The sequence below is a fragment of the Pezoporus occidentalis genome, unplaced genomic scaffold (genome assembly GCF_034315485.1).
Source record: "Pezoporus occidentalis ecotype Australia unplaced genomic scaffold, CSIRO_AGI_Poc_V1 ctg28, whole genome shotgun sequence".
Taxonomy (NCBI): Eukaryota; Metazoa; Chordata; class Aves; order Psittaciformes; family Psittacidae; genus Pezoporus; species Pezoporus occidentalis.
In genome coordinates, this window is record NW_026914718.1 from 6,366,952 (window position 1) to 6,391,005 (window position 24,054).

A 24,054-nucleotide genomic window follows, 5' to 3' on the forward strand; every position below is an offset into this window, starting at 1 on the left:
GCCTGAAGCCGGTCTGAAGCCAGTTTATTGCTGTTGGATGCTACATCAAGAGTGAGCAATGGATAGGAGGAGGACGCAGAGAGAGGTGCAATGGCAAGCCAAGGCACACCACTCACATTCAGTGCCTGCACCAGTGACCCCAGCTTGGGCGCAGCCAGGGTGCAGGTCCCCCAGCTGCAGCACCCAACTATTCTGCATGCCCACGTTGCTGCAGCCCCCAAACAAGGGTGAAAGACTTCAAAAGGGGCTTGGAAACTTGGAGCGGCTCTGACCTGCTGGGAATTCCTAGGGGGTAAGTGGATGCCTCACGCTCTCTGGCTGTACGAGGGCCGCTTGTACCAGCAGCAGACATAGCCTCCGACTGCCGCAGCGCTGGAAGTGTCTGGAAATCTTCATCCCCGTTATCTCCCTTAATGATTTTATTACCTAGAGGACCGGCCCCATCGCCAGCAGAGGCCCAACAACCGCTGCCTATCCCAAAGAGCCTGCGGAGGGCTGAGGCGAAGAGGCCCGCAGCGCACCTGAGGCAGCGGCGGCCCCGCCTCCCCCCTCTGTGTCTTTAAGGCCCTCCTCCCCTTCCTCACCCTGCTCCTCCCCGCTGGCCCTCACTACATCCATCCATCCAGCCAGCCATCCCTGCCTCGCCGCTGCTCTCTGTCGCCGGGCTCTGCCTCGCCCGCCTTTCCCCCCCACCTTCCCCATCCCCGCCGCCAGCCATGGCCGACATGAAGACCGGCATCTTCGCCAAAAACGTCCAGAAACGCCTCAACCGCGCCCAGGAGAAGGTGCGCTGCGGGGCAAAGCGGGGAGCGGCTGTGGGGCCGGGGAGGGGCGGCCTCGCCCCGCTGGGCAGGAGGGGGAAGGCGGTGGCGATGCCTGCGGTTCGTGAGGGGAGGGCGACCCCGCTTTCCGCTCAGCGCTTCCTCTCGGGGTCTGCGGAGCCGCCGGCTGAGGCGGGAGGTGGGGGTGTTGTTATGTAACTGCCCCACATAACGGTACCCGCCGCCCCTCGGCCGTGCCGGTGTCCGTCCCTTCCTCACCTCCGGGCGCCCTGAGGGTCGCTGCCCTCAAGGGATGCGGTGGTGCCGGTGTTCGCCTGCCGCAGGCCCGCAAGCGCCGCCGCTTCCTCGCCCGTGGGGATAGGCCGGGATCGCACCGCCGTGGGGCGACTGGGTTGCGGTGCCGGCCCGCGTCGGACAAGCGGGGTTCGCCTCGCCTCACCGCCCGCTCTCCTAAGAGGATTGCATTTCCTTTAATATCCACGCCGGCTCATCCCCGGCTGGAGCGCTCCTCTCCGAGCGGTGTGACAGGAACCCCCTTCGTGTGGCAGGAGCCCGCGGCTTCGTTGGCAGCGCTCCGGTTTTGGGGGGCTGGTCAGGGTTGTGCGGTTAATAGCGATGGTTGCTTGGAAAGCTCGGCGCCGATTCTGGCGTTTCTGTTGCCTGGAAATGAACAACCGTCAGAGTCGGGGAGAATTTGCATGAGTTCCTGGTCGGAAATGCTGGCTGCTGTTTATTTTGCTCCTTTTCAGTAATAAAAGCCGATCGGTATAAACGTTCCACACAGTAACTCCTGTTCAGCTGTTTGCTGTTGCAGAACAGGACCAGATACAGACATTAAACCATGCAGAAAAGCTTTTGTGGATGACTATATATAGCATCCCTATCAGCTATTAGTACGGTTGGTTATAAAGCTGTTCTCAGCATGAATTTGGGAGGCACAGTTGTCAGCGAACATTGCAAGACATCTCTGTTGAGGGCACATAAAACCTTTATATCCCTCTAGCATGTATCCTGTGCTGCTCCATGCCCTATGTAATAGGGCTCTGGAGAATTAATAGAGATTATTTTATGACCAGTATTTCTCAGACTTCACTGCCTGTAAATCCCCACTTCCTTTTGGCCACAAATTGAGCTCTGTGGAGCTCAAAGGGAATAAGAAGTGGAGCAATTAATATGTAGAAAAGTCTCATATGTAATCATGTCATTATTTAAGAATCTAATGGTTGAGGCTGTCATAGGCAAGTGGTGGATCTTTCCCTTTCAAATACTCCTGTCTAGCTCCCAAGGTCATAAAAGTACAAGACTCTTCAGTACCAAAGTCATGATAGTGTTCGTCAGGCCATTCCTGAAGGCTCCAACTGTTACTGAGTAAAACACCTAATATTCTCTTTAGTAGTTTGAAGGGATCAGATGACTATGGTGTGAGTTGAGGTGGGTCTGTAGCTGGAATAGAAGCCTAACAATCCTGTCTTTGTCAGTGTTGTTACACCAGTGCTTTACCAGATGGTTAATTATAAGTCTTTACAATCCCGTGTACTCTTCTCAGGTGTGTCTGTTCTTGTTTACTGAAATGTGTGAGCATACCAGAGGGCGCTCCTTAATCCAAGTCCTTGAGGTGCTGGTGTCCTGACAAAGGCTACTTGTGCATCAGCCCCAGGGTAGACACCTCAAGCCCAGCAGGTGCCTTGGGTGCAACCTGGGGATGCTGCTGTGTGCCAGATGGGCTGCTTTATATCAGCCATGCTAACAAGGGGGAGTTTGTCTATTTTGATCTGCGTGTATTGCAGTCAAGTGTCTGGTGATTTTGGCCTCACTGTGGTGTCTGTGGCAGTTATTTCTTATAGAAGTGGTCTAAATGTTTCATATTTACAGACAATGAAAGCTGTTAGCAGGTCACACAGTACCATGTAGCTCTGTATCCTTGCTTCCCTTTTCATGGCATGCATATGCAGTGATTGTGTGATATCATCAGTTCTCTTGTGCCTACAGTTCTGGTTAGCTTTGAGTTCCATTATGGTTATTAAACAAGAGATCCTGCTTTATTTTTGCTTAAACTTAACCTTAAAAACCCCCAAACAAACAAAAACATAAAACCAAAAAACAAACCCCGAAGGTCCCCAAGTGGGAGTGATAGGAAATGACTGATTTTTGTTTGATTGCTCTGGGGGCTTGATGCCAAGAAGTTAATTGTATTTAGGAGTTAAAAGTATATGATTTACCTGACTTCTGATGGTCTGAATAGGATGGCATTGTGACAGATGTGTAATACCAGACTGACTTAAAGAGTGTTTGAATGCATTAAGTTGTTTCATCTTGTTGCTGTTATGGGCACCTTCAGTTTAATCTGTTGTTATAGTCAGTTGTGTTTCTAAAGAATTTATACATGTTTTCCAATTATTCTTTATTGATGGAACGTAAGTATTAAAGACATAAATACATACATAAACCATAAGCCTTCATTTATGGAAACTTCTTCTAATGATGCTATCATTATCTGCAATTCTTTGCAGTCTAGAAGAAATAGTTGTAGGTTGTAGGTAGTGAATGTGCCCATATACACGTGTGTCTGATCCCTATGTTACAAAAGCTAAATGACTGACATAAAACCATCTCATATTGGGTAAATTAAACTGTCTGAAGTGGTAATGAGGGGAGGAAGGCAGTTGTCCAAAATGGGCTGGACCGAGCTAGTACTCAAATCAAAACGTGAATTTGAACATCTAGAAATAGTAAATGATCACTTCATTTTTCACATCATGCATAAAATAGTAACACGTGTGCCCTGGCACCTGATTTTGACTCAATAAGTGTCCCATTTACTGAATTACACCAGTTTTCACTGCATTTCTTCACTGACTTCCCCCCCCCCCAAGTTCAGGATGTGCTGAGCTGGCAGCGTCTGTTGAAAGCTGCCAACAGTCAGCAGGAGGATCTGGATTAATGTTTTAAAAGTATTGGTGATATTTAGGAGCCTAGAAGTCAGATACAAATGAAACACTGATGTGTTTAAAGGTCTGTTTATACTGAAACCTGAATAGATGTATTGGTAGCCAAGGCTGGCTGAGTCAGTTCTGAGGACAAGACTACTTGGAAGAAAAGGCTTGTAAAATGGACTAACATCGGCTAGCTTGCAAACAGCAGAGACCTCCCAGGATTTGTTGTAGATTGTTAAAAGGGGTCCTGCTGTAACATCTGCTATCTCCTTTAGTACTCTGGAATGAATCCCCTCTGGTGCTGTGGACTTCATGAATACTCAACAGGTACAACTGGTCCCTTACAATTTCAGTGTCCACAAATGGAAAGGTACTGTTCCTGCAGGTGTGGTCCTCCATTTCAGAGGATTGAGCTGCCAAAGGTAGTGCCATGCACATTTACTATAGTGCAGAGAGTGAATGGCTATTATAAGTGGTCAACAGGGTTGGTTTCTGCCATGGCCTGAGAGAAGAGTGGATGAACCCAGAAGACTTTCAAACACTACACTTCATGCTTGCTGCTTGAAAATCTGTGCAGATGGTCAAATTATCTCTAAGTGATCTGCAGTTCTTGTCCCCATTGGAAGGTGTGTAACTCCTTCCCACAACGTGCCAGCTGAGGCATTGGCTCTGCTGCATGGTTGTGGATATTCCACTGTCTTCTGCTAGTGCAAGGCTGGGAAGAAATGTCATCAGAGGTTTCCTTACCATTTTGTGGTAGGGAAGGGAGGAAGTAGGAAGATGACCAGAATAGAGTAGAATAGCATAGCACAGCATACCTCAGCTGGAAGGGGCCCTACAGTGATCATCAGTCCAACTGCCTGGCCACTTCAGAGCTGACCAAAAGTTCAAGCATGGTATTAAGGACATTGTCTAAATGCCACTTCACCACTGATGGGTGTGGGGCGCCGATCCCCTCTCCAGGAAGCCTTTGCCAGGGTTTGACCACCCTTGCATCATAAACAGGGTTGGTGCTGTCACAGCACTTCCAAAATTCAGGTTCAGGAAGACTTGTTTGTGGGAGTTTTTTGTGTGGCTCTTGAAAATCCACCTAATGCATTTTTTGATGTTGAGCTTCTAGTCATTAGTATATCTGGTTTCATCAAAAATTAAATATTCCAGTTTGAGAACTTTGGAGGCTTAACTAGTGTTTAAAGAATTGTAAAGGAGGAGATTCCATAAAGGATACACATGCAGGAGATGGATGCAAGAATATATTTGTGATAGGCATGTTATGTGTATTGTACCTGTGCTGACTTGCCTGCAGTGTGATGATATAGTTCTGGCAATCTTTGGGCTCATAAAAACAAATTGCTGTCTAATGATTTAAGACATTGGCCCCACAGATGTTATAAAATCTGGTAAACTGGAGTCATTATAGTATTATGACAGACTACAACATCTAGGGCCCTGCTGGCAACAAGCACATGCAATGATGAGGCAACTTCATCTCTGAAGATCTAATTGTTAATTCTGGGTTTAAAAACCCAGAATAGAAGCCAATAATTTCTCATATGATGATATGTTCTCAACTATACAGCTCAAATTCTTCTAGCTTCAGGCTCCAGTATAATAAAAAAATGAATTTCCCTTTTTTAGTTTCTTTTATTTTTCATAGAAATTGTAGAAGAGAGGGAACACAAGCAGTCATTTGGCCCATTCTAAACCAAAGCAGAACCAGCTGTACTTAAAATTATTCCTTAGGAGTGATTTTCTTGACAGCTCTTTTAAGTATGTAATGGTGGAGATTTTGCAGCTTTCCTGAAATTATCTGTGCCACTCATTCAGAAAGACCTCACTGAACAGAAAGGTCTTTTTTTGCAATTCAAGCCCTTTGTTCCCCATTCTAGCCTTCCTTGTTGTAGAGGAGTGTGTCCTTTCTTCTTTTCTCAAAATTTACAAGTGATATTCCTCTCTTGTCAGCATTCCATATGATCTCACTGGAGTTATCATATAACCTTCCCAATCAGGCCAAATAGTAGCTATTATTAACATAGTGATTGCTTTCAACTCTTAGTTTCTAATGTGCAGATTAAAAGGTAGAGTTAGATTCTGGTTGCCAAGCACAGAAAAAAGGAGAGAGAAAACCCCTGTTAGGCTCTTGAGTCATATGAGGGAAGGTAATGTTTCTTGTGTTCAGTTATCTCCCCATATGCAGTGTTAGCCATGAGTTACCATTTAATACATACTTCCTTGCTGCCACTGAGCTTCCATCAAATCAAGAAAGTACTGTTTCTTCTGTTTTATGGGCAACATATCTTCTTGTTTGCTGACTGAAGCATTATTAATATCAAGGCGAGCTCTTCTTCTGTTCTTGCTTGGCAGTTTCACCTTTTCACTTTGATTCTTCCTCTTTCAAATGTTCTCTTTACACTTCACTTAGACCCTCTCTTTTATTTTGTTTTTAAAAATCTGCTGCTAATTTGTTGGACTCGGGTCTGGACTCTTCGCTATATCTTGCTCCTCTAGTAAATCCTTTCTCTTGCGTGGTTGTATTGTCTAAGACCCAATGTTTCTGACCCAAGGTCTTGCAGGCCTTCAGTGAGGCTGTCATCAGTGGCCCCCATCCCCTCCTCAGTGCACTGCCACCTTCCTGTTGTGGCATGATTAAGCGTGTGACTTACAGGCACATAGTGGAGAGATGCTGGGGTGGTGATAACCAGTGTACTTGGAAAATACAGGAATTCTTGGTCCAGACTGATCACTACCACCTGCCTCCTAGAGCAGGATGTGCTACCAGGGGAATCCACTTTGCTTTTCGCCTCAGTAGCCTAAGTTTTCTACACTGGCTGGGAGAAACTGTGAAGGAAGCTGCTCAGCACCTTGTCATAGCAGGATATCACAGTGGGGATAAAAGGTAGAGAAAAGCAGGCAAACATGGGGAGGAGAGGAGGGCATGGAGGAGAGAGCAGCATGGCTGGCCAGGTCATGGAGAGCCCTTTCACTGGCTTGACAGCTAACAAAAGCAAGAATGGGATGACAGACTACTGAGCTTGGGAGAAAATGAAATTAAAAAGGGGAAGATGCCTTTTAACACTCCTGCAGTTGCCTACATGAAGAGGGCCACAGCTCCCTCAACTTGCTGGGATATGGCAGGGGGATTTCTTCACCTGCCCAAAATATGCACGGGGGATTCATCCCCACCAAGTTCTCTGATCAGGCAGCACTCACTGCCTGTTATGCCAGTCCTCCTGCTCACCTCAGGGACTGCAGAGCAGGGGGAGAAGGGGTAGCAGATGGCTCTGCCGCTTCAACATGCAGAGCATTTTCCCTAGGGAACTGCTGTTTGGTATAGTTCATTGAGCTCTGCTGCAAACTCAGCTGTTTGGAGCCTCCAGTCCAAAGTGTCTCAAGTGCTGGGTTGCTCTTCCCTAAATATTCTTCAGCATCAGTGCTGTGCATCGTTGAGTCTTTACTGTTCTCAAGTACAAGACAGTTGGTTCCTGACCTAATGAGTAGCTAAGCTAGTTAATCAATAGTTGCTGAAATCATAAACTGATGGCCAACCTGGAAAAGCAATTGTGTCACTTTGTCATGTTGACTCTCTGCTGATTGGAGTTTATATATCTATTTAAGAGGATAAGGTAAAATATAGGCCTATGGTAAAGACACGTATAGCACAAATAGACACTTCAGAAATGTATTATGAGAAAGCTAAAGCTACCCTTCTTTCTTTGCTCTTATTATCTGTAGAGCAAGTGCAGAGCACAGACAGGTGTGGACAAGAGCCGAAGTGGTAAAATTCTGTTTAGGTATTTCTAGGAAGGTTGATGGGGCAATGGGAGAGGAGTTCAGCAGCCTTTCTATGGGTGGGGGCACAGAGAAAGGAGGGGCTGGACCACACTTCAAGACTGGTCTCTGACTCATATTGGTCTGCTACTACTTCTCGGTTTTCTGTTGTGCCTTCTTTTTCTCTCCCCCCCCCCCCCCCCCCCCCCGGACTCCTGCTTACTCCTAGGTAACATCCTCTGCTTTGTTCTCGTCTCTGTAGTAGATTAATTTCTTTTCAGCTTAGAGTCGCTTTCACTCTGCCTTTTTGTAACCACGAGATTGCTAGATCTGTGCTTTGTAGTGATACAGAGGCCAGTGCTACAGTCTGTGAACTGCAATCAATCTTCTTTATCCGTGATACAAAAGAGGAGCGGAAGGCCTGCTGAAGTCTTGGGCCATTACTAAAAAAGCCATTTCTAGTCAAGATTAGCAAACAAACCTCTATTATTTTTTCCAGAAAGACTTCACAAAATGCCATCTTTCCAGTGTGTACACATGTGCCTAAACATGCTTGCAGGGAACTGTCAATCTTGCTCTTCCCAGGCTTCAGTCTGAAAAACACTGTAAGAATAGATTGATGTTTTTTTTTCAACAAAACAGGGGTTTGAGAAAATAAAAGTTGCCTAAAGAACACAGAGGACTGGCGTGCATTTTCTTGTGTCCTTGCAGAATTATAAGAGGTTAGTGATGTGTAGTTGGGGTAGGTGACAGCCTATAGTGCCAGGGGAATGCAATTGTTTCTACTGATGATTCATGCTTTATGTCTCAGCAAAGCCTAATTAAGTGACCCACATGCACAAGGGTTAATACACTTAAAGTAGAAGCAGATGAAACACTGTGTACACAGAAACAGCCTGATAGAGTAAAGATGATCCATTTTCCATGGAGAATAATCGGTCTTGGAGATCTAAGAAATGACATTGATTTTTCACATGAAATGCATGTTATTAGGTTGAGATTCAGGAAGTTGTTTCAAGACTTATTTGCGTGCCGGGTGTGTAGGAGAGTAAATAAAAATGTGATACTGTCATTAAACCTGTGCAGATCTGTGTATGGATGCTGTTGCTTATATTTAAACTAGGCTTCCAGTTGTTCTGCTTGGCATTATTGCCTAAATCCCTCTTGGTTTATGTGGGTGTTATTTTTTCACACTGGTGTAGCCACTCTGTGCAGTTTGGATGAACTTTAAAAATATGTAAGGCGTGCTGCTGCAATGGGTCTGCTGTGAGCATGAAATCATGTCTTCAAAATAAAATTGTCAGTAATATTAAGTATAGGACAAGTTTTAGTCCTGTAAAAATCATGAGGAATGGTTAATGAGGCTGATCAGAGAGGAAAGAAGTTAATTGATTGCCTCCTGGTTTTCACATCTGTACTAACCACATTCCTATCACAGGGGGAACAGAAGAGCTAGGATCAAAAGCAGAAAAAAGGAAAGGAAAACTCATGGGTCTACTCAGGCCTGCAAAGAGGCAGGAGCACAGCTTGGTCCAGAGGCAGGTTGGTCTGGTGCAGGCTTAGGGCAGATGTCCCCATGGCTGACCTTGCTAACTGAAGGAACACCATGCAGGCAGGGACTGGCTGGCTGCAGCAACCACAGCCTGGTCACTGCGGGACCATGTTCAGGAAGCAAGAAAGGAGCAAATTCAGTGTGCGTGAAGCAGCAAGTGGAAAACAGCCACAACAGAATGAGGTTGATATGTCAAAGTGAGAAGATGGCTGGCTGAGCTCCAAAAACAGCTGGATGTTTGGAGGCAAGATAGGAATTTGAAATACGGAATTTGGATTTCAAGACATCTGGAAGTATAACAGTGCAGGGAAATGCCTTTGATTTTAAAAACCAGTACAGTTCTCCCTCTATATTCTCAAACGATTTCTGGATTAATTAGTGAAGAAGTTAATATATTCCTTATGATGTGACAGTCTTGCAGGCAGTTAGTATTAGGACAGTTGTATCTTAACATATGTTCACCTCCCCTCTTCCTTCTTTGTCCTTCTGTCTCATGTCACCCTTTCCTTGCTGCTTTTGCTTTCCCTTCCTCTCGTCTCATATGCCCAAGAAAACAAGTTGTTGCAGACTTCACCACCAAAGCCATTTAGAAAATTGACTTCTGTTGCACCATGGGGTTACTTGGTAGATGAGCACAGCTGCACACTTTGGAGATGATTGCGTGCTTAGAAATCAGTGCTGAGCCTCCAAATGTTAAAGGCTTTCAAAGAGTCCTGAATGTTCATTTGGTTTATTTGCCTCCTGATGTGTGTGAGAGGAGGGACATTGTTCTGGAAGAGGGCTATTCCTTCAGGTTTTGCAGGGCTGATCAAGGTCCTCCTCATGCAGTGGGAGGCTAGGAATAGAGTGACAGCACCCCCCCTGGGCAGTGCAGAGTACCTAGGAAACATGGAAAGACAGGGAAGGTGAAATGGAGAGTAAAACTGCCTAGTAGTTGAGACAGCACTGCATGGAGTATGAAGCTGAAGGAGTCTGCAGTGGGATACATTTATGGGCTTTGTTTATATTGGGAGCTCCAGCTGAGTCCACAGGAACTTCACCCAACTGGTAGCCTTAGACTTTGTCCCAGCAGGGTTGTCACTCCAGATCCAGGGAAGTCAAAGGTGCTATGTGTACCCAAACACTTTTGAACTTACTTCTGCCTTCTGTTCTCATACTAAAAAACCCTACCTCCTATGAAATTCCTATTTCCAGGGTCTGAAAAGCATGTTTCAGAGAAGGCAAAACTCTTATCACCATCCTGGCATTGTGTTTTCTTGTAGTGCCAATCCAAGAACATAGTTGTTGCAAGCACATTGCTAGCATCTTTTGTGCAAAGTTTTGTATTGGGGTAAAAATAAATGGCAATTCATCTGAGTTGATGTGACAGCCGAGCTCAGAAGCAAATTGGGAAGAATTTGTCAACCGTTAGCTGATAAACACATGTGCCATCTGAATAGCATCTTAACACTTTAATGAGTTGCATCTCTGAGAGTCATGAAGTAGCACTGTGTCAGGACAGGGAGGAAAAAGCTCTGTCCAATATGGTTCAAATATGGACTGACAGATATTTTGAATCAAGAACATGTGTTTGCAGACTGCAGGATGAATGCAAGTTGGGGTATGGTGTGTTTTGCTCAATGTTTCAAGCTGGATTTTGCTGTTGAGCTCTGGTTTCTATAGTGAGAGCTGGTTTTTATAGGCAGTCTTTATGTGGAAAATAATTAAAACCTGGTCCCCATTAAAAAGGATATTTTAGGTGGCACTGTGCAGTACTGAGGTTGCTGTGTCACTTTTCTGAAGGATCTCTTCTTGTGAGCAATAAATCATAATTTTCGACTGCTAGTATCTAATTTCCAGTTTGACTCAAAGCACTTATGCCAATGTCTGTTTGCTAATGCTCATCAGTAGCCTATCCTACCAAAGGCTTACCATGAAGTACCCTGTTTAATAGTGGTGTTGGATTTGCCCAGTAGTATCTCTTATGCGAAGTGTTTGTGGGATTTAAGTAGCAATATAAACCTGGCCATTTTCTTCCCTTCTCTGGCTCAAAGAAGGGTATTTTTCACACTACATTATACAGAAAGATTCATTCAAGACATGAAAGCAGTCACCAATCATATTTTATTGCACATTAATGCATCTTCGAATATTTGCATGTTTAATGGATATGAAAAGAAACAGGCAGTGAAAAGTCAGTCTCACATACACTTGTTGTTCCTCTACTCTTTCTATGTAGCTCAGGGTATTTTTGTTTCTGCTTCAGGGAAGGTGTTGTCATGCTGTTGACAAAAAAAATCGCCTCTGGCAGGTTGTGATGGGTTTTCTGTCTTTTTTTATTGGTAAGACTTCATAAAAGAACTGGAAGTAGCAGGAAAGTGGGGAAAAAGCTCTCTAGAAAGAGGTGCAAACTCATTTCCGCTAGAAGACGTGGACATCAACAGGTTATGTCTCCATCTAAACTAGCTTTAGCTATACCAGTAGTGAGCAGATGATTTCCTATCAGGCCAAAATTACCTGCTGTGCTACCAAAAAGTGTTAAGGAGCATATTTCATCCAAGGTTTTTAGCTTTGGGACTTTTGAAGGCCTTACTTCCCCCTCACACTCCTCTTTTAATTTAGGGTTGTTGATAATTCAATTCCTTATTTATAAATATGCCTTTCTGTGCTGCCAGCACCTGCTGAAGTGTGGTATGGAGAGTTTCTCCCTTGACCTCCTCAGTTTTAAGAGCATATCATTCTCTTACCTTTAACCTTTAACACAAAGACTTCAGGGCCAGACTAGTTTGATGAACAACAACAAAGTTACAAAAGAGACATGTAGAGGGTGTACACTTGCCCCTTATTACATGGTCAAGCTGGGCGTCCATGGAAGTGAATGCGAATAATGATTGGGAAAAAACTGAGCACCAGCCTGCCATGGGGTGTTTGTTGCAACGGGAAGCTGGTAAACAAACAATATTTGGTCAAGATTAAGTTCCCCTGCTTTCTGCATCTACTGTACAGGTCTGTCTGTCCTGAGTGGGATACAAGTAGATTTTCTTTGTGGATCTTGTTCCATCAGAAAATGCAGTTCCTATCTAAAGTTTTAGGAAGACATTATATCTTCTCTACAATATCCTTTTCCATATTATTTAGGAACTAAGATTAAAAAAGTCTTTCACATTTGCAGTCTTAAGAGAATTTTGTCATAACTTTATGTCAAAATGGAGAGCAAGCACACCCATGTGTTAATATAAATTGAACCCAAACAGATGGTTGGATAACTTTATATAATGTATGATGCTATCAGAATTAAAGAACTCAGCCTTGGAGTACTTATAATTTAGTGAACAGTAGAGAAGCTATGTCTGATTCCCACAAGATAGTGTTGATACAGAAATCAACTGACATTTTTATGGTAGAGTTTCTGCACAGCACTAACCTGTGAGTTGGGCCTGAAACCAGTCACACAGATCTGATTGTGAAAAGAATTGCTATGTGCTAATAGTGAACAGTGCTTGAAATGTCTCTGACCTATGAAATAGTCAGTGGAGGTCATGTGGAAGGCTAATGTACTTACCTTTCAGAAGACCTATCTGGGTTCCTCTGTTTCTTGCAGAAGGCAGAGAAGATTTCCTCTAGATAGTCCTTGGTTGATTCTCACCCCACCTTCTCTCTCATTTTCTCTCTTTCTTTCTGTTATTTCTGCACCAAAGGAGATGTAGAATCTCTTTCTACATATCCTGTACGAGGGGCTTTCTGACACTTGCATCTTAGAAGTGAGAGTCATGAAGCTGGCATAAAATGTTTTTATAGCTGTAGTAGGAAAAATGACAAATTGTTGAAGTTTACAATCAATATATAATACTTTCCAGAAAAGTCTCTCTATTGTAGGTTGCACAGAGAAGCTGTGATCTGCCCCATCCCTAGCATTGTTCAAGGCCAGGATGGATGGGGCTTGGGGCAAACTGGACTTGTGAAAATTGTTCCTGCCTATGGTGGAGGTTGGAACTGAATGGGCTTTAAGGTCCCTTCCAACACAAACCAGTCTGTGATTCATGAGTCTATGATCAAATCTAGTTACTGTGTTATGCAAACCTGAGATACAGTAAAGAGCATAATAATTTAAAAAAAATGGGTCACTTTATAATCCTGGATGTGTGGGTGTCTATTGTTGCTTGGTCCATAAAATTTGCAGTAGCTAATTTTACCAGGAATGTGAGAAACTGCCTATCTTCCCATCTGCCATCTGACTGATGCTTCGGTCTCTGACAAGCAGAGGAGTGACAGAGCTCTTCCTTCCCCACCCCCTTCAAAAGAAAAGGCTGTGGTTGATTTGTATGGGATAAACCGGAGGAACAGTCCTTCACTGACATGGTTTCTGTGATTCATACTCATAGCAAGAGGTATTTTGCTCTATCAGTAATCTTATGCAAATACACTGGACTATGCAGATTATTCCTATGTGCATTTAGCAGGAAGAAATGTGCAAAACCTTAGTGTCAACCAGCTTTCCACCTATACTTCATTTATTCCCTTTGCTTTTTTTACTGTTGTGAGTTGTTCTAATACATAACCTGATCTTGAATTGAACTGTGTGGGAGTTTAGTCAGAATAAAAGAATTCAGATCAGAGCCATGCACTAAGAAGCACTGATTATATCCGTCATAGTATTTAGGATTTATGCCTGTTACAAATGATGATGAACTTGATATCAAATCGTGTAGTAGCTGTCTTTTAAAGATTTGATTCTACTCGTGTTGATTTTATTCACAGCAGGATGAGGCTCTGAGGGTTAACTATAATCCAGTTCGCTGTGCTAGCACAAGATTTAATACTACATGCACTCCCTGTACTGGCTCTGCATGGGACTGGATTTAAGTTGTAGCTGGTCGTGTAGCTTTCTGCAAATCAGACCTGTGCTTTTATAGGTGTAGTAGTGTGTATGCATATATTGTGTCTTTCAGTACCTAAAGGGGGCTTACAAGCAATCTGAAGAGGGACTTTTTCCAAGGGCCTGTAGTGACAGGACAAGGGGGTATGGCTTTAAAATGACAAGGGAGATTTAGATCAGATATTAGAAAGCAAATCTTCCCTGTGAGGGTGCTGAGGCGCTGGCACAGGGTGCCCAGAGAAGCTGTGGCTGCCCCATCCCTGACAGTGCTCAAGGTCAGGTTGGACAGGGCTTGGAGCAACCTGCTGTAGTGGAAGGTGTCCCTGCCCGTGGCAGGGAGTTGGAACAGGATGAACTTTAAGGTTCCTTCCAACCCAAACCAGCCTGTGATTCTGAGGAATTTTTACTTTGGGGATGTCAGAAGCCATGTTGTGAAATCTCAAGCAGTTATAAGCTGAGGTCTCTCCTTTCTCTGAGGGAATTTTTCTGGTTATGCCAGCAGCAAATCTGTCCTGGAACTGTAAAATTCCTCTCTGTTCTTCCCTGGTTGACCTACCAATGGCCCGCATAAATCAATACCTCTAATTTGATGATACTGCAAGTTTTGTGGCTAATTCATTAACTGGTCCAGCAAATTTGAGTAAACCTCCACAGCTACTACATCCAGCCTGGGGGGGAAATGCCGGGCACTAACCTGTGCTGATGTCTTGCAAGGGTGCATGCAGGTCACTTGCTCAAGCCTCTTCCTTGCTCCCTGTGCAGCAAACGCCTACACACAGTACAGAGGGATTAATACATCAGTCTGGGACAGTCTGTCACTGCTTTTAATCTTGCTAATTTTTCCTTGCCTGTTTGTACCCCTCAGTTGATAGTACTTGGAACGTGCATGCAGTTTGAGTGTTCCCTTTTCTTTTTCATGCACATCAGCACCTTACTTTTATCTGTTTGCTTCACTTGTGGCCGGACCAAAAGAGTGCAATGTGTAGGCTAGACCCTAAGAATTATCAGGCTAAAAGACAGTCCTTCTTCCCCTCATTTGATTTTTTTTTTTTGCAGAATAAATGCAAATTGCTCAAAAGAAACAACACTACCCCCCAAAAAAAACCAAAACACAGCCCCCTTGGTACTTTTACTTGGCTGGTTGTAGTAACTATACAGTACAGCAGTGGATTGCATGCAACTTTAGCCATCTAAGGAAGGAAGCATTACCTGAAATTGTCATGGGCTGTACAGAGGATTGTGGCTCATATTGAGATACATCTGTAGTCTCTCATAGAGAATTCTTCTCTGGAAGGTGCTGATCCTAGAAGGGGCTCCAGATCATTGTCAAGGGTGAACCTGAGGCACCAGAAACATGTATTTCTCTTGTTTCTTAAATGGATCCTCAGCACAGCCTTACTAAAAGGTGCTTTGCTTTATCACCGCATATGAACAATAAACCAAAGTACTAAAAGAAAAAAAACCAACAGTTAGTCTGTGTTCATATCTGTTTAGTTTAAAGCTAAGCACAAACTGAAGGGTTTGGCTGAACCAGGACTTCATGGCTCACAACATATGTGTCTTTGAGGACCTCCCTGCCTGAGCAAATGTATGCTGAGAGCAGTAGGAGGCCTGTACTTACCTTTCCACTATTCCCCTTTGCCAGAAAATATGACTTTGTATTTACTAGACCCTGATAGGCTATGTATATATAAAGTTTTTTCATAATCATGCTCTTGAAGCATAATTTGCTCTCAATTCTATTAATTTATTTCCTGAGAAAATGGCTATTCTGAAGCACAGGATATAGACCCCCATACGTACCCTACATGATAAATTTTTACTATTTTTTTTTTTTTTGCAGGCTGCATGCATTTTGCAGGTTTTGGTCTGTGTTTAATATGCAGCTAACTCAATAAATGCTAAAATGCAGAGTAACTGTAAAGCCACTGGTAAAGCTCTGTTCTGCTGCAGGCAAGGGATCTAATGAGATATCTGCATTACTAGGCTGTACCATCCTTTACTCATAGGATATTTACAAATAAAGATGTCTACATGTCATATCTGAAACTGTTCCAAACATGTGTGAATTGCTGTTCATACATTAAGTGCATGCAATATATATTGTTCCTTTGATCAAAGGATAAAACATCACATAGCATTTATTTTCTTTATCCTGGGTAGGTTGTATTTATCTTCTGTTTCTGTTTCACCCCCAAAAGTACATGGGGATTGGGAAGGAGTGGGCACAAGACCCTTAAGGCTAAGGGCAGCTCAGAAGACAATTTTATTGTATTGAGTAATACCATCAACCCTTCTCTGAAGTTTCATATGAAAAGCTCGGGTTGAGTCCAGTGATAGCCGAACAATATGTATGATATTGTGTGCTTGCATGCATTTTTCATTAGGGTCCATTGTTCCTCTTCATGGGCAGAAGAGGCAACAGAGAGCTTAATCTTACACAGCCCAGATGATAAAAAGTTGGTGTCAGCAACCCTGCCCTTAGAGTGGAAGAACACCAGGCAATCTTCAGATCTTGCATATTTTAAAAGGACTTTCATCTTTATCTCTTCTCTAATTTTTCTAGCTCTGAGCTTTATTTTTGTAGTGTTTTGGGATGTGAGAAACTTTAGTGTTGTTTTTAATTGCATTTACAAATCACAGCACAGTGACAAAGTAATTTGAAAATTCTACAAGTGATTCCTTTGGTATAAATTGTGAGGAACACGAGTGCAATTATGGGTGGTAGAAATTTTCCCACTGAAAATCACATACAAGTTGAGACCAAAATGAAGTTTTGACCGAGAAGTGCCCCTTAGTGTATAAGGTATGGAGTATACTTTGTTAATTACTTTCATCCTGTCCTGAAATTATTTTCATTATACTTTTAATTCACACCAAAATCAACAAAACTAGTTTTGCTTCTCAACTGCTTATTTAAAAAGCAGTCAAAATGCTGCTTATTTAAAAACTCCAGCATGAAGTCGGGACATCTCAGTAAGGGAGATTCAAGCAGGAAAAAAATCATCAACTAAATACTGAGCTAGAACTTTGTGAATCAAACTAATGTCTGTATTCTGGGCTGGATGTCACAGCTTAGATAAGGTATCTTGGGCAAATACCCAATTCTTCCAGAGCACTTTTGACATGAATGTTAAGAAGATGATGTTGAATTACTTCGAGTTACAAGGGATCGGTAGGGTGGTGGTGAACAGAGCTTGAATAGTCACTCCAGTATCTCTGAGAAATCCACTGAAGTATGGAAGTATTGAAAATAAACACTTCATGTTCAGCACTTTGTGATATGTAAACGTAACAGCTCAATGAGAGAAACAAATGTTTCCAACCCAAACCTATGACAAGGAGTCCTAAAAGGGTAGATGAAAGTGTGATGGTTACTGAACTGGTAGAGAAGGCATCAAGTGGGTTTACAGGGAGGAAGGTAACAAGCCCAGGTCTCTCAGCCTGTGTGAAGTGCAGAGGTGCTCCAGCCCACTGATTGACTTTGTAGCCTCCTCTGGACTTGCTCTAGCAGGTCCACAGCCTTCTTATATAGGTGGCCCGAGAGTTGTATACAGTACTGTGAACAGTTGTATGTATGTGATGCATTTAAAGTACAAAATCAGGCAACTTCATTATTAATGGAAGGGGAATTGCTGTGACTTCAGAAGCTTTTAGCTTTTCTTTCCCTGAAGTGCTGTCATGATTTGCCATGTAATGAGGGTCTGTGCTAGAACATGACAAGTTAAAAAAGCCAGGCTATAAATATTTATCTTAAGCAGTCTTGATTGTGAATGCTGGCATGAACATTTGAATTAATCAAGATTAATTTTTTGTGGCTTTTAGGTAAAATGAGCCATTGGAATCACTAATGCCTGCAGCAAAACTGTATTAAACATCTTTTAAGTTCTGTTACTTTTGCTGAACTGACAGTCTTTCCTTCTTTGGCTGCGATGCTATTTCCTCCGATGCCAGATTTGTGAGCATCCTCAGGGAGACTGTCACATCCCTTGCTCCTGTCGTTGGGAGAGGAAGAAACAATAAAATAAAATACCCTGTCATTTAGAGACAGGCTGTAGTAACTTGTTTCTCCCTACTTTTTTTTTTTTTCTGTTAGCAATATTAATGTCTCTCGCTTTGCATGGCAACAAGTAGCAAGAACATGTCAGAGAGGCTGATCTGTTGTGGCATAATAATGATGTCAAGATTTGACTTTTGGGACCTCTTGAGGGGGACACTTGGAGGATCTGAATGGATATTTCCAACCTGAAGATGTCATCTGCCAGAAGTACTGTCTTCAGTTACAAACTAGCCTGAGCAGTTTGCAGGTTGCATGCGCTTGGTTTCCTTTTCATAGAGCAGAGTGTGGCACTGCTGATGGCCCACTGTTTGCAGTATGTGGACTGTGAATGAGATTCTAGCTTACAGCTCAATTACCAGGAGAAAAGGAGTTCTTCAAGCCTGGTGTAGTCTTGCCCTGCTCTGACAGGCTTTTGGAGGATGCAGAAGGCACCAGGCTTGATGGCATGTCTGTGAGCTGCTCCCAGGATAAGACTCTACCTCAAAGGCACAAACAGCCCTTAATTATTTATTTTGAGCATGAATTATTGCTTGACTTGATCACTATTGTCTTCTGCCAAGGCTGGAATGATTTAACATGTTGATTGCTCACAGTTTTGCTGTCAAGCCTTGACTGTGATATCTGAATCCAGGGAAAACATTTGAATTATGACAAACGTGTAACTTGTGGAGAGCAGTGTGTAGGCATCAGGAACAGGATGCACCTAAATGCATAAGCTTATAGACACACTGAGCTGAGTGAGGAGTATATTGAGCACATAGTTTTCTTGTTGTAAAGACTATGAAACAAGCTGAGGAAAACTGTGATGAGTTACTAAATACATGCCATAATGAGTCTTGCATTGCTCTGACATACCTATGCTACCTCATCCAGCTACAGTGGAGTGACATGGTTGGGGGGCCAGCCTAGCCAGGTGATGATCCCATGGGAAAGTAGCTAGATGGCTGTGATGTTCACTAGCAAAAGTGCTCCAGACACTAAGAAAGATGATGTGCCAGTACCAGCTTCCTGAAGCAATGCTATGCTCCAGTATTCTTGCTAGCTTAGGCCCCTTGAAAGTGAGATTCATTTCCCAGATCCCTGTTACTCATAAGATACTTCTAGTATTCATGTAATCCTGCTGATCCCCTACTGAATGGGAGAAGAGATTGACTAAAAATACCATGATAGAAGTAGGGTGGAAATATAATAAATATAACTGGAACAATTATGTGTTGAGCAATGGCTTACGTAGAGACACTGTAAAAGTCTTATGTTACTGTGGGGTGAATCGGAAGTGTTAATTTACACTGTAAATTACAGTAGTTGTCATTTCCCCTCCCCTTTCTTTTTAACATCAAAGGGAAGTGATTCAGACTGAAAGAGCTCATCCGAATAAAACCTTGAGTCTTGTGATGTTGAAACAACTGTCTGTATGAATGCTTGCAAATGAAGACTTGTTTGCCTGTAATTCAGAAAATATTGTACACCTTGCTTCTAATGCCCAGGTCTTTATTCATAGAGTCATAGGATGATTAGGTTTGGAAAAGACCTTAAGATTCCCACAGGCAGGGACACCTCACACTAAACCATGTCACCCAAGGCTCTATCCATCCTGGCCTTGAACATTGCCAGGGACGGAGCATTTACCACTTACTTGGGCAACCCATTTCAGTGCCTCACCACCCTCACACTAAAGAAATTATTCCTTATATCTAACCTGAACTTCTCCTGTTTAAGTTTAAACCCATTACCTCTTGTTTTCTTTCTGTTTTTAACCCAAACCCCTTCTGGTTTCAACAGAAAATGAGTTATTGGTGGGATGCCTTTTAAGTGCATACTCTTGTACTACTGCTGAGCCTCCAAGTGAGTACTGACTGGGCTGCCTGGCTTGCCTGGGATATAGTGGCTCCCTTGTGCCTGAAATCAGTTGCTTAAAATTTGAAGACTATAGCTGGTGGAGATACATAGAAAAGTGTCACCTTCTACGCTGTCCTTGTGTCATGTGCTTTCTCTACCTGATTATCACAAAGTTGGAGTATCTGGCAACTTTCCACCAGTATTTTTCCAGGAGCTTAAAAACATCCAAGGTTCTGCATGTGTGAAAGCATCTCTGGTAGGTTTATGGCTGGAAATACAGTTTTTGAAACTATAATCAGATGATTTCATGGCAGTCTTTGTTCAATATCCTCACACTTCCTGGTTTCCAAAAGAACAGGTGGTCCAAGGTGGCCCTTGGTGATGTGTGTGCCAAACACTGGAGCCCAAGCGTGGAATTTCAGGAATACCTTCCTAATTCCTACTTGCACTTGCATTTGTTTGTTTTTCTTAAGGCCTTTAACACATTGTTCAGCGAGTTTTAATCTAAAACAGTGTTTTTAGCTCAAGGTTTATTTTGAGGAAGCATCTGTACTGAGAGAGCAGGTGAACTATGCCATTTGATGTATCTGCTCTGTGCTGTGCAGCATCACTGGGCAAGTGTCTGGGCACCTGCGTCACTGTGGAGATGGGACCCTGTCCTTCCGGTTCTCCAAGTTTGCTGAAGCTATTCCATGTGGTTCTGCATCATGCTTGGTAAATGCCCCGTCTGTATGCAGAGGAAACACACTGTTAGGCAAAGAAGAGAACTCAAACTGAAGTTCATATTTTGAGCAATTCTTACAATTCACAGTTGAACACATCAGAGTGGAGTTACATGGATGCTGGTGGGTATCATCTTTCACAGCTGAGAAGGGGCTTATGGTTCACATCCTCTCTAAATTCCCAGAGAATTATAGAAGATACAGTTATCTATGAATGTAGAGATTTGATTAATGGGTCTATTTCTCTTCCCTACCCTCTCTTCCATGCTACTGCAAAGCTTTGGACTCTGATGTGCATTGCCTGTGAGACACTCCTCTTGCCTTGCTGTGCTGCTGTTGAATGTTTTTCGGTTGCATTTGAGCTTACATAAAGGAAGAAAGCCTGCCAAGGAGCTGTATAGGCACTCCTCAGAAAAGTCGGGTCATGAGTGATGCTTCTGTTTAATTGAGGCAATGGATCTTAGGGGTAATGCCAATGGTAAGGCCTTTAGCTGGAGATCAAGGGTACCTATCCTAAAAGAAGGGTGTCATCATAAAATGGTGAGGGGAAAATGAATTGAGGAGACAAGAGAGAAAGGAATGAGAGCTGGACTAAGAACAGAGCAAGAAACCAGAAATCTTGGGAAATGCTGGTATGGAATAAAAGGGAACACCAAAGAATAAGAGAACCCAAGAAAAAATGTTTGAAAGTGTCCTGGGTTCAGCAGTAGCAGTCATTTTTCCCCTTCTTGGTAGCTGGTGCAGTGCAGTGTTTTGACTTTCAGCTCGGGAACAGAGCTGATAACAAGCGATGTTTTGGTTTGGCCAAGGACTTTGTGAGCCTCATGCTCTGCCAGGGAGGAGGGGAAGCCAGGAGGAAGCAGAGACAGGACACCTGACCCAAACTGACCACAGAGGTATTCCATACCACAGCACGTCATGCCCAGGATGCAACTGGGAGTGAGCCGGAAGGGCTGGGAGACTGCAGGGTTGGAGGAGGTATCGGTCGGTGCTTGGTCGGGCTGAGGGGGCAAGTTATCGGTCGGCTGGTGCTGAGGTGTTGTATTCTCTTCCCTTGTTATTTCCTTTATCATTGTTATCATTGGTGGTAGCAGTAGTGATCTGTGTTATACCTTAGTTACTAAACTGTTCTTATCTCAACCCGTGGGAGTTGCATTCTTTTCGATTCTCCTCTCTGTCCCTCCGGGAGCAGGGGGAGGGCAAGAAAGGGGGGGAAGTGAGCGAACGAGTTACCTGACTGGGTTTAAACCACGACAGTTCTTTTTGGCGCCCAACGTGGGGCTCGAAGGGTTGAGATAACAACAGATCTGACCAGATTAATAGTCACTCATCACAATGCTGATTTATTGGCTCTCAGAGTTGTTTCTCTTGATCTCACAGCTTCAGAATGTTGTAACTTACATAGAGCCGGTATTTGCTGTGTTAGTGTTTATCAAGTATGGGGCCTGGGCTAAGGTTCTTGTCTCACTGTGCTTTATGGCAATGGCTTGTAATACGGGCGGGCTCCAGCAGCAGGGCGGGACGGACGTGGCCGTGGACTTGCACCTGGCCGTCCGGCTGCTCTTCACCGGCCTGGCCCTCACCCTACTCTTCATCTTCGTGAGGCTGCGGGGAGCCGAGGGGGAGCGGCCCCGGGAGCCGGAGGCAGCCGAAGCGGCCCGGGAGAGCGGCCCCGGGGACCAAGCGGCGGCGGGAGCGGGGCCGGAGGCCGCGAGGGGACGGCTGCCGGTGGAGGAGGTCGGGGCGGTCGAGGAGCGGAAGGAGGCGGCTGCAGAGCAGCGGGAGAACGCGGCGGAGGAGCCGAGCCCCGCGGCCGAGCCCAGCCCCGCGGAGGAGCCGAGCCCCGCGACGGCCGAGAGCATTCCCCGGCAGCCGCCCGCCGAGCCCCAGGAGGATGCAGGAGACCACGCAGCATTTCCCAGCAAGGCAGAGGAGGAAGAGCTGGACTCAGGAAAAGAGAAGCTGGCGGTGGGAGAGCCGGCAAGCACAGCGGCTACACCAGCCCCAGTGACAAGTACAGCGGCTACACCAGCCCCAGTGACAAGCACAGCGGCTACACCAGCCCCAGTGACAAGTACAGCAGCTACACCAGCCCCAGTGACATGTACAGCAGCATCAACTGAGAGTTCTGAAGGTTTTGAATGGCCTTTGGGCATCCTTGGGACCTGCCTGCTGATTGTGATGGGGATCAGCATGTTGGCACACACACAGGCTGTGTGCTACCCACAACCATTTTGTCTGATCTCAGAAGTTAAGCAGAGTCAGGTTTGGGTCTTGTCTGGGGTTAGACAACGATGCAGGGTGACCAAGAGATTTTCCCCAAAGCTGGACAGTCATGAGTGGCAGGATGTGCGTGACAGTATGGGCAAGTATCTAGTCCACTGGGCCCCTCCAGTGCTTTGGAAGCATTGGAGATGGAAGGCAGCTGTATGGAGTCCCCAGCAACAAGCTGCAGAAACTGCTGAAGGGGACAGTGAATTATTTTGAGCCTGGTGGGCCCATGGCACTTCAGGCCATCAGAGCAGAGATGCAACACAGAGATGGACTCATGATCGAGGGGTGGACTTAGCAATGGACACTATTGCCCAGGTTATTCACGAGTGTGAACACTGCACACAGTCTCTCCTGCTCTGGAAGGCTGTTACAAGAGATGGAGCCTGACATCATGGACCAGATGGACACAGCCGCTTTATAGGGACTGGTCCATGCACTAAGTTAAGAGTGCACCGAGATAAGAGTGATGGTATATTGAAAATGTGGGATCTGAGCATGACGTGAATGGTATGGAATAAGGGGTGGATAATGTCCTGGGTTCAGCAGTAGCAGTCATTTTTCCCCTTCTTGGTAGCTGGTGCAGTGCAGTGTTTTAACTTTCAGCTCGGGAACAGAGCTGATAACAAGCGATGTTTTGGTTTGGCCAAGGACTTTGTGAGCCTCATGCTCTGCCAGGGAGGAGGGGAAGCCAGGAGGAAGCAGAGACAGGACACCTGACCCAAACTGACCACAGAGGTATTCCATACCACAGCACGTCATGCCCAGGATGCAACTGGGAGTGAGCCGGAAGGGCTGGGAGACTGCAGGGTTGGAGGAGGTATCGGTCGGTGCTTGGTCGGGCTGAGGGGGCAAGTTATCGGTCGGCTGGTGCTGAGGTGTTGTATTCTCTTCCCTTGTTATTTCCTTTATCATTGTTATCATTGGTGGTAGCAGTAGTGATCTGTGTTATACCTTAGTTACTAAACTGTTCTTATCTCAACCCGTGGGAGTTGCATTCTTTTCGATTCTCCTCTCTGTCCCTCCGGGAGCAGGGGGAGGGCAAGAAAGGGGGGGAAGTGAGCGAACGAGTTACCTGACTGGGTTTAAACCACGACAGAAAGGAAGCCAGTGGTGATAGTGGAGCTGTAGGTAGAGATAAGGAAGCAGAGCAGAGGTTGCGTATCACTTTCACATCACTGATTAATGTCTGTATATGTGTTTAATCTGGGGGAGTAATAGTTGTTTTCTCTCAGAAATACAAAGGTTACTTAGCTAAAACCTGTTATAACA

At 44.5% G+C, this 24,054-nt stretch overlaps 1 protein-coding gene across 3 annotated transcripts in view; it reads left to right on the forward strand.

Annotated features, from left to right (window-relative positions):
* Positions 1-594: 594 nt before the first annotated feature.
* AMPH (amphiphysin) overlaps positions 595-24,054 on the forward strand; it is a 110,474-nt gene continuing 87,014 nt past the window's right edge. For all 3 annotated transcript variants that reach the window (XM_062625476.1, XM_062625477.1, XM_062625478.1), the window contains exon 1: positions 595-785. In XM_062625476.1, the coding sequence (XP_062481460.1) occupies positions 717-785 (69 nt within the window). In that variant the 5' untranslated portion in view covers positions 595-716. The remainder of the gene's footprint in view (positions 786-24,054) is intronic.